Below are 13,530 nucleotides of genomic sequence, written 5' to 3' on the forward strand. Positions count from 1 at the left end.
AAGCAAGACTCTATTTCTGTGCCTCCATATACACATCTCCAAATATCTGCCTTGTTGTGGCAATACACAATTTGAAAAAAACCTTAAATTTATGATTCTCATATTCATCTTTCTTCTTACCCACACCCAGAACTTTGCTTACATTGCTGCATTCCCTTTTTCTCATTTGCCATGAAAATTTATTATTTTATGATTAATTATTTGCCATTTCTTTGCTATTTTCCCCTTGATCTATACAGTTCTTGTGTTCTCCATCTGTCCAAACCTGGCTCTTCTCTTTTTTTTTTTATTACCTTTCCTTTCATCTATCTTCTCACCTTTACAAAGACATCTAGGGAAATAAATTTTTTATATCCTTCCTTCTGAGCTCATAATGAGATCAGTGATGCCTCCACCATTCCCCGTTTTTCATCAAATTTTACTGCTTCAGAAAAAACATCTGTGACTAACTGAAAGTGGTCAGCACCTTCAAGAAGAGATTAAAGAAAGTTTTACAGTTTTGACATTGTAATCCTACACTTTTACAGCTCATCACTTTACAAGCTGCAATAAGGTTTGCGGGCATGGGTAAGGACACTGGAAGTAAGCATCCTACACCAGCCAAGGTCTGAAGCTAATACAGTTTTGGAAGAAGCCTCTCTTCTTCAACCTTTTTTTACCAGTTTAAAGACTTTTTTTCTCCCCAAATACATGATATGCAGCTTAACAAAAAGTACGGAAAACAGAATACGAACTCACAAAATTGGAATTGTAAATGTCTTTCATAATGCCATTTAGTTTTCAAGTCTTACTGTTCAGGAAATGAGAGAAAGGTTGTATTTTTGTCTGTTATACTTATGGAGAAAGTCAAGAAAGAGTAAACTCTGTTGTCAAAGGGTTTTAACAACGTATGTCCAAGCACTTCTTTGATTTGAACACTCAAAATGGCAAAACTCCATTCATCTTAAAGCTGAATCTTGAATATGAATTAATTTGGCTGCTCTACCAAATGTTAAGCGCAGTGGAAAAGCAACTATCTTCAAGATGGAGAGACTTTAAAGTTACTTAAGGTATTTAAGGAAAAACACTGCAATTTAAAGCATAAGAAACAAACAAAAAACAAGTGACAGAACTGTGTGGGCAGAACATTTCAGTCTCTCTGATGTCTTGTTTGCTGCTGGTCAATGATGGGTTGGGTAAAGTGTAATGAAAAGAACTATGTCATGATATAAATATGCAATGCCCAGAATACTCTCCCAGACTACACAGATTTGCAGATCAGGGATTTCTTGAACTAGAGCTTGTCTGGGTATTTTTTGGTAGTTAATAGCTAATTTTTCTACATTAATTTGCCCAGTAACTGTTTCAATTCTTTCTGTATTCATAGTAAGAGCACTAAGGAAATATTCCCATAGATCTTGGCAAATTGGCAAGGTGAATTAGAAAGTAATTCTGCTGATGAAGTATTGAAACATGTAGAGGAAAATAATGGGAAAAATGAGATTGATACAAGGAAATCCTGAAGCCAAGGACTTGCTAAGAGTTTTCAGAGCTCATTCATTAAATATACACGGCCTATGCCTTTTGGATATTTGGTAGTATTTGAAATGTCAAACAAGATTCAGATGCATGGCCTAAACCGCTTTCTCATTTAATTTTATGCAAATTTCCCTGGAGTAAAAAGCAGTTGTTACTGCTATAATTTTGTTAGAATTTACTTAGTTTTCATTTTTTAATCTAACAATTAAATAAAAGATTTAAACTTTTAATCTTGAACCCCTAACAGCTGAAAGTCGGTTGACAACCCCATAATTAAATATGCCAGCCCAGCATAGTTTACTACTGTGTATACTGACATTTAAACCAGAAAACACAATGCATTACAGTGATTTTTTTTAAAAATAAGTTGTTATTTATTTCGTTTACTAGTTTAACTTATCTGTTATTTAACTGAATCACTCACAGGCCCTCATCACGACAAAGACCTTGCTCTGCTGGGTGCTGTACAAACATAAATTAAAAAATCCCTGCTTCTCTAACAGAGTTAACAGTATAAGCCAAGAGACAACAGATGGCTCCAGGCACACATATGGGGAGGACATGGAAACAATATGGCTGTATTAGTCAGTCTTATATACGTGGTTTCAGCATGTTAGCAACCAAACCATTGTCAATGGAAAGGTAGAATTTTTAGGATAGTTTTCATGGGGCCTTTGCTTTGCAGATGTTCAGAGAAAGTTTATTCTAAGTTGAAGGGGCTATGAAATTATTGGATGCAAGTTCACCAAGCATCTCAGAGTCAGGGGTGGAATATATATTGTCATTTTAACATTGAGAACATTGCTACTTGTGAAATGTTTCTACAAATAGGAATTATTTCAGATATTATTAAATTACCCTGGGAGGATGCAAGGAAGTTCAGATACTGCCTTTGGGTATTAATTCCTGCAAAACAAGAGGTTATGTACTGATTTCCTCTGCTGAGTATTGCCTGCCAATATTTCTGTGTCCCTGTGCTAGTTGAAATATCCTCATGTTTTATATATTCCCAAATACCTTACACATGTTTTGTGTTTTTCACATCTTCACAACTGCCAGATCTTTATTATTTTGAATATGCATTTAGCAAAGTTAGACATTTTTAGCACAGTAAATTCAGATACATCCTAGAATGAGGGTATAGAATGTACCCTCAGCAAGTTTGCTGATGACACTAAGCTGGGAGGAGTGGCTGACACACCAGAAGGCTGTGCTGCCATTCAGAGAGACTTAGACAGGCTGGAGAGTTGGGCAGAGAGAAACATGATGAAATTCAACAAGGGGAAGTGTAGAGTCTTGCATTTGGAGAAGAACAACACGATGTCCCAGTATAGGTTGGGGGCTGACCTGCTGGAGAGCAGTGTAGGTGAAAGAGACCTGGGGGTCCTGGTAGACAAGAGGATGACCATGAGCCAGCAATGTGCCCTTGTGGCCAAGAAGGCCAATGGCATCCTGGGGTGCATTAGAAAGGGTGTGGTTAGTAGGTCAAGAGAGGTTCTCCTCCCCCTCTATTCTGCATTGGTGAGGCCGCACCTGGAGTATTGTGTCCAGTTCTGGGCCCCTCAGTTCAAGAAGGACAGGGAAGTGCTTGAAAGAGTCCAGCGCAGAGCTACTAAGATGATTAAGGGAGTGGAACATCTCCCTTATGAGGAAAGGCTGAGGGAGCTGGGTCTCTTTAGTTTGGAGAAAAGGAGACTGAGGGGTGACCTCATCAGTGTTTTCAAATATGTAAGGGGTGAGTGTCAGGGAGATGGAGTTAGGCTTTTCTCAGTGGTGACCAGTGATAGGACAAGGGGTAATGGGTGTAAATTGGAGCATAGGAGGTTCAAGTTGAATATTCGAAAAAATTTTTTTACTGTAAGGGTGACAGAGCCCTGGAACAGGCTGCCCAGGGGGGTCGTGGAGTCTCCTTCACTGGAGACATTCAAAACCCGCCTGGACACGTTCCTATGCGAAGTGCTCTAGGTGGCCCTGCTCTGGCAGGGGGGGTTGGACTAGATGATCTTTCGAGGTCCCTTCCAACCCCAAGGATTCTATGATTCTATGATTTAACTCTTTTGAACTGCATGCACAGTGAATGTGACTCATGGTTTTAGTTCATGGTGTTTTAATTGAGACTGCTTTTAAAATCTCAGGATGGTATGAGGTAGGTTGCATAGGAATGTCATTGCTTTGACTTGTTGCTTTCCAGCACAGAAATCCTGCTCGCTGGTAGTACAGTATGTCAAAATCCACCAGTGGATATAAAAGTAAGCACAAATCAGGTAGAAATTAATCCTAGAAGTCCAGGTTCAAAATGCACTGCTGCCAAAGTTAAAACATTTCAAGGCTTTATGCAATCTCTTCTGCTCAACTATGTAAATTCAGAAGAATTACCTCTTTTAGAAATTTAAAGAGAACTGCTACTGCATAATCTTTAGTGAAGATATGTCTGTGACAACCCTCTGGAAGGGGTAGGGAATGGAACTGATTAAAATAAGAAAATAAAATGAAGGGTGGAAGGAAGGCCAACAAAATATACATTGTGACTTGTAGAAGCCAAGCTAAATCAGACTATGCTACCAACACTGCAAAGAAAAAGAAACAATTCTTTGGTTTGCAGGGCCCTGATTGAAAGCAAGTATCAAAAATAAGAAAGGAATGTTATAATACAGATAAAAATGTTTTGCTAGGATGAGATTAAGACAAATCCATCAATAAAGTAAAATGCTAGAAGCCGTTCACCTGCAAATGCACATATTTTTGGATATTTGTGCAATCCTGACTTCTGTGTGGTTTCAGTAGCAACACAGAAAGGGATGGCACTGCACAATGACTTCCCGAGCTATGGGAAGAAAAAACAAAAAAATTCATCCCTTCTATACCTATCTCCGTCTCCCATCCAAAACAGTGAACAAATCCCAAGAAATCTGACACGGTTACAATTCTGATTCAGAATAGCCAATGACCCAGAAATATTCAAATTTCTAATACTCTACAGTTAACATTGCTCAAAGAGAGCCATGCCCCAAGAAAAATTGTTTTCCTTACTCTTTTAAAAATTTTTAAGTGGGTGAAATCAATATACATATGTATTACAAAGTTTTATGTACCTGCAGTTTTTCTGCAATATAAGAAACAAGAATTTATGGTTGGCTATTTCTCCTCCTCTTCCAATCTAGAACTTCCAATCTAAACTCTCTGTCCCTCTTCCTTGCCCTCCTGTTTTATGAGGACAACAAGGTAAATGATACTTATTTATAATAAATATTTATTTATAATTTTAAAGAAGATTAGTGACCTTGAGGCAAGATATCTGTTTCATTGTGTTGATGTATAACTATTTGATTAATTGTCAAAACCAATAAATGTTTACGTATAGTGACATGTGGAAGAAAGTGAAAGATGGAGCTTCTCAGAAGATCTCCTTCCTAGCCTCTTGACAATTCCACTTCATTTCAATTAAACCCCTCAAAATAGCTGAAACTCTGCCTCACAGCTTCTAAACACCAGGTCCTGCTGTTGAATTTCCATCTTAAACAGTTCAAAGTCAATTTGCCAGTGTCACGCTGTCGGAGTCAGCTTAGTTTGCCATGTCCCACCTTGCCTGGAGACATTAGTGGCAAAGGACCGTGGGCTTGGACATTTTCCAAAGCAGCTCCCACAGTCAAATCTATTACTGGAACAGCTTCCAGGTGCATCAGCCTCACTGTTGCAGAGCTAGAAACCAGCAACAGTGCTACTGGAGCACTACTGTACACCATTCCTATGCTCAGATAACCTCTCCTTAGCAGGAAGATGGAGGACAAACAAGAATAATGGGGAAAGGTCTTGCCTAGCAATAAAGAAAGTAGGGATGGAAAGAAATCTTTTCAAGCAGACACAAGAGCAGTGGGACTTATATACCTTCAACATAAGTTTGCCTATGGCCCTTTATGCTGATAAAAGGCTTCTCTCAGTGCTGCTGTTGACGTTGTTGACTTGATCACTGTGGAAAAGTTCTTATTAAATTACAAAACTATGATATTAATTTAGATAATATGCTGTAAAGTATTTTAGAAATAGCTATAAGTAAATAAATATGCAATGAGAATCCTATTTCCACCATTATGTTTTCATATGACATCAGATGGGCTTTCTGCCTATCTGATAAACGCACTGCTGCCCCTAAGTCTGTATAAATAAGCCCATTATTGCAAATGTAAAAGAAATGTGTGACCAGAGGAAACCCCCCTACCATTTTATCATTTCTGAGCTCTCTGAAACAATGCAGTAAGTATCCTTGAATGCATATGGATCTGGAATGATTAATATTTAGATGTTTTGCAATTAATAAAGTTCATGCTCCATGCTTCAATCTGTTAAACTCATACTCAATTTTTTTTTTGGTCAGCATCAGTTGCAAAAAAGTTTCACTAACTCCTTCTCTGTTCAGGCTGCATGTATTTGTGCTTTGATATTATTCCTAACATGACTGTGGATGCAGACCAGAGCAGGATCTTATTATTTAGGTTTTTAGAATCTCTGATTACATTGTTCAGAGTTTAAGGAGAGTAAAACTTAAGAATAGTGATTATGCAGGGACTGAAAATATACACCCCTTATACTACATCATTAAAAGAACAGGATTACAGTTTTGTTGTTTTTATAGGGAATGACTCATTTTAACCAAATACAGACAAAAATAAGAATCATGCTATTAAACACATACTTACAATTTATTTCAGTGGGAAAAAATATCCCAAGCACAGAAGCCCCTTTCACTCCAAAAAAAAAAAAAAAAAAAAAAAAATCCTCAACAAAAACAATAGCCTGATTTAGAGAAATGTTTCTCATCCATGCTTTTGCTGAGAGTTCAGCTCAGGTCTCTTAGCTCTTCACAGACAGTAATTTTGTGGCATTATGTTAAAAGAAGAGGATGAGATTTCCAATGAAAAGAAAAAAGGGAAGTTCAAACAACTAACATAGATCCTCATTTGCCACTGGGGTGCTAAAGCATTAAGTTGATGATTAATATTTGGCAGGAGGATGCACAGAGCAAGTCCTGTACCTGCTGCTGGCTACATGATTGCTGTGGTGTGAAGCATCACATTTCTTGGCTCCTAAGTAATTTTGATCCCTTTGTAAACACTGCCAATAGTCTCATTCATTCATGATTTTATTAGTTTTAAAATTCTCCCTGGCAGTTTTAAACAGTTGCACAGTAATTTTAAAAGTTCTTACTGCCATCTTTCAAATGATATCATTCAAATTACTGGCAAGTAAAATTCAGCTGCACGTATCTGAATCTCTTGTACCAGAGAAAGACAGCAGTTTACATTGACATTTTAAAAATCTTCCAAATGGCCCTGCAGATCTGTTCTGTATACACATTTATTGCTCATAATATGAAAGAAAAAAGCACTGCAGAGCCACTTGGATTTTTATTCATCTTTTATTCTAAGCAATTAACTTCCTGTTTTTATCACAATACAGGTTTTTTTCACTGAAATGAATCATTCCAAAGAAGATAAGGAGCATTAGGATTCAAAGCTGCCACTCATGCATACAGCTATCATTTTACCAAATTATATGGAACTTGAAAGTATTTCTAGTAAAAAAAAAAACCAAACCAAAACCCCTAAAAGGTAACTTATCTTTCCTTGTATTGGTTTTGGCTCTTTCATTCGAGTTGCAGCATGCTGTGGGGGCCTAAGGAAGGCAACAGAGAAAAGAATAATCTCCAAAATACCTCAGAGGTTTTTCTATTAACTCTGGCAGCATCTCAGATTTAATATTATTTCCATCTGTCCCTAAAATTAGACAAGCCCTAAATAACTTGAATTTTTCAGGTATTGGAATTGGCCTATCACATCAGAAAGAGGAAGACCAATGCCTCTAGTATTAACTGCAGTCAAATGTTAAGGCACTGAAGTTCATTAAACTTCATGGCTCTGAGAACAATTCCCATGTCTTTAACTTTAGGCCTAACAAACCCAACACACTGATCAGGCAACTGGCTACTGTACAGAGATGCTCACTTATTCTGTGCACATTTTATGATGCTGAACTAAAAAAGGACCTTTCATCATAGCATTTGTGCTTCCAAATAAATGTTTGGTATGGGTAAATACAGACTGACAACTATTTTGCTTATAACCTTTGAAGAGATTTTAAAAACAATGATCAGGGAAAAAGATATATGGGAATAAAAAAGGTCTCCAAGATGTGTACCATGTACAAAAGGCATGCTGTTCTTCAAAGGAATTTTTGTTTGCATGATTTTTTTTTCACTATTTATTTATTATCTCTCTGATTTTTTATACTACTTCTATTTGAGCAAAACTGCCAAGCTTGTGTGTCTAAAATCAGGTTCCTAAATCAGTAGAGCAGATGCTTATTTAATTGAAAATAATAGCATATGTTAATTTTCTAACCTGTAGGGGTACTCACAACTAACTTCAAATCAGTCAAACATCTCACATAGTAACAGTTGTTTCTACCTGGTTGTGGAGACAATAGCATATGCTGTCAAATTTCATTTAATTAAAAAGTCTATGCAAGCAAACCCAGCATGAAGCATGACATTTTGTGTCAGGATTTTTTTGCTAAGAAATGAGGATTCTAATTGACCATGTTTGTAATATATTTCAGAAAAGAAAATAACTACTCCCAATTTTCCTTAGAAAAAGTTCCTTCTTGGGAACTTTTCAACTAAAGTATTTTTGAAATAGATAACATGTGTTTCTTAATTTGAAACACTTTATGTAGAAATAATTGTATATTATTACAACTTAGTTTCTCCAAATAAAAACTTTATTTTCAGTCAAAACCATTTTTCTTCTGCTTTTGTTTTGTGAGAGTTTTAAAATGTTTATATTGTTCAAATCACAGTTCCCTCTCTGGCACATCTCTGTGAAAGCAATTTAAAGAATATTCTGCCAGAAACTAAAACCAGCCAACCATATTTGCCTGAATCAACAACTAAGAGCCTTCACTATTTGCCAAAAAGAGTGGTAGAGCATCCTTAATGGTTGCTGGAGATGTAAATGAAACATAATGAGAAACAAATGGACCACAGATGCACCCAATTTCCCCATCTGGCCAAAAAGGAGAGGCCAGTAAGCAGGCTTTGAGAGGGAATTTTCTAGGACTTTGTTCCAGCAAGACTAACCAGCCAGAAGCTTGTGAGCTAAATGTTCCTGTTCTTATTAATGGAAGACAGCTCCAGAAACTGCAACCTGTTACTCCTTCCAGAAAACCACAACTATGTAAAAAGGTCAGGAACCATCTCACTACTGAGCACTGACTCTTTCAAACACATTTGCTAGGCCTGAAGGAACATACAGTGGGGGGCCACTGAACAGTAACATGAAAAAACATCAGGCTGCCACAAGTTGCCAAAACATGATCTGATGTTGTGCATTCTGCCCTGAGGCTGTAGATTCACTTCCTTAACTAAATAAAACAGGGGCCATCTGTTTCTTACAATATCAGTAAAAAGTCATTCCATTAATCTTTACATTGGAGAGGAAAAAAAAAGATCTAGAAGACTAAATATAATGCAAATGTTACTAGCTTAACAAGTCCTTAATATGAGAAATGCACACATCTTATTCCCAGAGGCAATAAATCAAATTGAGTATCTTTTTTGATTACACGTCCCTGAGAGAAAGTCGAGATTCTTGGTCAGGCACTAAGAAAGAAAGAATGTAGACAACTTACATTACAGTTTATCCTGCCATAGAATCACAGAGTGGTTGAAGTTAGAAGGGACTTCTGAAGGTCATCCTGTCCATCTCCCCAGTTCAGCAGGGACACCTACAGCCAGTTCCTCAGGACTGTGTCCAGATGGCTTTTGGATATCTGCAAGGATGGAGACTCCACAGCCTCCCCAGACCACCTGCGCCTCTGTTTAATCACCCTCACAGAGCACAGTGTTCCTGAAGTTCATATGGATCTATGGTTTGTGCCCATTGCCTCTGGTCCTGTCACTGGGCACCAGTGAATAGAGCCTGGTTCCCTCCTCTTGGCATCCTCCCTTCAGGTACTTACATACATTGATGAGACCCTTCCTGAGCCTTCTTTTCTCCAGGCTGAACAGTCCCAGCTCTCCTGGCCTTTCCTCACAGTAGAGATGCTCCAGTCCCTATAGAACTTTACTGGCCCTTCCTTGGACTCTTTCCAGTATGTCTGTGTCTCTCTTGTACTGGGGAGCTCAGAACTGGACACAGGAGTGACCTGAAACAGTGACTTTCCTGTTGATCCCACAACAGTGCTATAGTAATGCCCTCTGGTCTGTGAAAATGACTTTTCTTTTTTGATTCAATGATGAAGGGTGTATGTTTATGTATGTATTCCATTTCCACTCTGCTTGGGAAGGGCATTACTTAGAAGTACAAAGATGAAGGGGAAGTGGGTACTCTTTCACCTCTTACACCAAGAATGATTTATTTAAAAAGTATCTTTTTATAAAGTGATTCATGCATGGCCATATTCCAAAAAAAGGTAATTTCCCAATAATTAACAACATAATCTGTATAAGTATTAGAGACAAATGTAAACTAGTTCAGTTTTATAAATAAAACAAAGACGTGAACCCATTATATTTTCAAGTTTTCTTTTGCTTCCAGAAAACAGCTGTAAATGAAGGAACTAGGGGACTCAAGTGATCTGATGCAACTATTTTGGAACCTCAGGATGAATTCTTTGGAGTTTTATTCTCTATGGGGAAAACCAGGTATCATGAAATTTACAGGAAAACAAAAGGCAAATGTTGTCTTGAGCAACAGATAACAGATTTAAACAAATCTTTTCCTCTTGGAGCTGCTACAAATTCTTTTTCCCTATATTAGAGGTCAGTCAAACTGAACATAAGGAAACAGATTTTGATAGCCTTAGATCTTTTCTAACAGTTTAATCATGAAATGCTACAATAAAAGTATGTATCACAGTTCAAAGAATTATTTTGAAAATTTATACTCTGCTTAGTTTCTTTCTATTACCAATCTACTGAAGGTTGTCATAAGGACTACAAATCTGTTCCAAGGAATACTTATTTGGCCAAAACCCTTGAAAAAAATAATAAATAAATGCCACAATTTTTGCATATTGTTTCCCTGAAAAACATATTTATCCTTAATGGAATCTAATTGAGTATGAACGTTACAATGGAAAAGTCTTCCAAGACGCATTATTCTTAAACTCTACTAGTGCAAAACATCCCAAGTTCTGTCCTGAACAATAGTTGCAACTGAAAGCTGTATTTAAATCTTGTTAAACCATATAAAAAGAAAAACTGAGTATTGGTGTATTTATTTTTCTTCAACTTATGAGGATGAGCAGAGAGCTAATAAGTTGTTGTTTTAGCTTTAAATTCAATATGTTTTAAATGTACACAAAGCAAAATAATAGCTTCTTGTAGACTAACTACAAAACACAGCTTTTCTTTAGACAACACTAAAACATGTGGAACAACAATTAAACCCTGTCTTTCAGTAAACAAATGCCAAAAAAGTTGTGCATTTCATTGGAAGAGTTTAAGTACCAAATTCAAAACATGATGTGACTTTTAAAGATTCTGCTCTTTAAAGACAAAAAACTTCTGATAAGTTCAGATGAAACTTCTGCACACTGTTAACCTATAAACACATGAATAATGCTGTAATAGAATAATACAGATGCTAAAATTCCTACTTATTGAAATCAGTAGGAAGTTACATCAGCACATATTTGTGAAAATAGAACAGAGGAACCCACTGTGCCTTCACCTGGCAAACAATGCAGCTTTTTTTACCTACTGTGTAACTGGTTACCAATCAGCAGAAAACCAACAAGAAATGTATTTCAAATAAAGGAGAATCCTTCTGCTCCATGACATATGAGGCTTACTAAAGCAGGGCTCTTAAAATATCTTTGACGGGATGAGAATTTCCTTGGAACACACCCATGATAGGAACTGATATTCTCGGATGAAAGCAAGCTGTTTAAATAATAGTATCTTGTGGCCAAATAGAAGGTCAGGGCTATGGAAGAAATAGAACTGTGACTGCAGACTACAGATGCTACAGACACTGGGAAACCTCTGATGTAGTAAGGAATTTCAGGGAAAACAGATGGACATTTTTGGATCTGCTGAGCATTCATGCTCCCCACTGAACTGTTTATTAACTTCAGGATAACATGGGAAGTCTAACAAAAAAATGAAATTTACAGGCGCTCCGTCCTCATTCTCAGGGGTAACAGGTATTTTCACAGTATCAATTTAGGTAGGATTATGGGATGGAAACCATAATGGAGATGTAAGTCAACAGAAAAAGTTGGAATAGCTTACTTCTGCTTTTCCTATTAATGTGTGCTTAGGGAAGCATTTTGAAGTGCAAGTGCTTAATGAACGAGAGAAATGATTCTCTCTAACAAGTAATGCAGTGTGACATTAAAATAGCTTAAAAAGTTTAAAGAACTCACCGACTCTTTTCTGCTCATAGTTTTGCTTTGGGAACGGGAGCGGGAGATGGTACTGAAGAAGGAATCCTTTTTGGATGCAGGCAAAGGTGGAGATCCAGTAAATTCACGTCCTCCAGACAAGCTCTCTATGCTTGGGGATGAGCTCATGTTTTTTGAATTTTGGCCTGTAAAGCAAGTATAAAGTAAGAAAAGAATTAATCAGTGGGCAGGTTTATTTTCCTTGTAGGTATTTCCTTGATTAATTGACATCCACTGAGATTCACAGATATCCCAACACATAATGAAAGGTTGGAGTGTGTCAGCATGCACTGTGAGGTTGAAGGACTCTTCTAACATACATGAAACAATTTTTGTATGACAGAAAAGTACAGAATCTTAGTGTATATATAGATCCATACACAAACAGTGTATATACAGTGTGTGCATAGAGATATATGGTAAACTATATATATGCATATCTATAAAAATCCTATCTCAGTATATAGACTGTAAATCCACAGATTGACAATTCTCTCTGTGCTCCATAATGAGCAAAAGGACCATCTCATAATGAAAAAAATAGCCTGATGTCATCAACACTGCAAAGGAAACCTTTTTTCTCTCAACAAAACAAAAAAACTCAGCAACGAAAGTTAGTAAAAAAGAATGTCAGATTCCGAGAATCTGCAGGACACTGTGTCTAGACAACAATATGAAGACTTACAATGGGAAAGAAGTTAAGTGCATGAAAAATTGTAAGTTCTCATGCTGCAGATTTGAAGGCCATCTTCACCAGCAAATATTTCGATGAAGGCTACTCAATAGTTACTTATTTTCATTTGATGAATCTTTTCAGAAGAATCTAGTGCTGTCCACTGTCTCAGCTAAAACATCAGGGTAGATGCCTGGGCTGTTTCACCATGATGCTGTATGCAGACAGGCAGTTTTGATAAGGACCATTTCTTTCACTTGAAGCCCACGAAGTGTTTTGAAATATTTTACTTAAAATTTTACTTCAATGAGCTCCAGAGAAAAAGCAATTAATGCACCAGTTTAAATTAACTTTCATTAGAAAATGTTGCATTAGGACACCTGCTAGTTTTAAAAAACCTTGCAGACAGGTCTATGAGGAAGCCAACCCATGACACAATGCAATTCTAGAATTTTCTGTTATGAAAAAAAAAAAGCAGCAAGCACATAAAACTACAGATGTAGGCTTCTTTCATTTTCTTGTCTTGTTGGATATTTTGACAAGTCTTTCTATGTTCTCCCTTTTTTCTTTACCTTTTTTTTGTGGCTGCATTTCATGCTACCTGCTATAGCATCAAGAATGATCCCCTGAAATTAAATGATTCAGATGTCAAGGGTGGAGCTCTATCTCCTTTTCAAGACTGACTGAATTTGAAGCCACCTCCTTTGCAGATGCCAGTAGTTCATCCTTTGCTCTGAGCTACTCCAGTTTTATGCCAGTTTTACTCACAGGGCAGCCACACGTTATTGCACACTCTTTGCAATGTATTTTGTGTTTTGTCATTGAAGATGCACTACCTATTCTAAAAATGCAAAACTAACTCCTTTTCCAGAATGGGTTAGTATCCACTTTCATCC

At 37.0% G+C, this 13,530-nt stretch overlaps 1 protein-coding gene across 5 annotated transcripts in view; it reads right to left on the bottom strand.

Annotated features, from left to right (window-relative positions):
• The window catches only part of TBC1D5 (TBC1 domain family member 5), a 308,217-nt gene that overhangs the window by 32,411 nt on the left and 262,276 nt on the right, over window positions 1-13,530 (bottom strand). For all 5 annotated transcript variants that reach the window (XM_030445412.1, XM_030445410.1, XM_030445409.1 and 2 more), the window contains one exon: window positions 11,944-12,107. In XM_030445412.1, coding sequence (XP_030301272.1) covers window positions 11,944-12,107 — 164 coding nt within the window. The remainder of the gene's footprint in view (window positions 1-11,943; window positions 12,108-13,530) is intronic.

The sequence above is a fragment of the Calypte anna genome, chromosome 2 (genome assembly GCF_003957555.1).
Source record: "Calypte anna isolate BGI_N300 chromosome 2, bCalAnn1_v1.p, whole genome shotgun sequence".
In the NCBI taxonomy this organism is placed as follows: domain Eukaryota; kingdom Metazoa; phylum Chordata; class Aves; order Apodiformes; family Trochilidae; genus Calypte; species Calypte anna.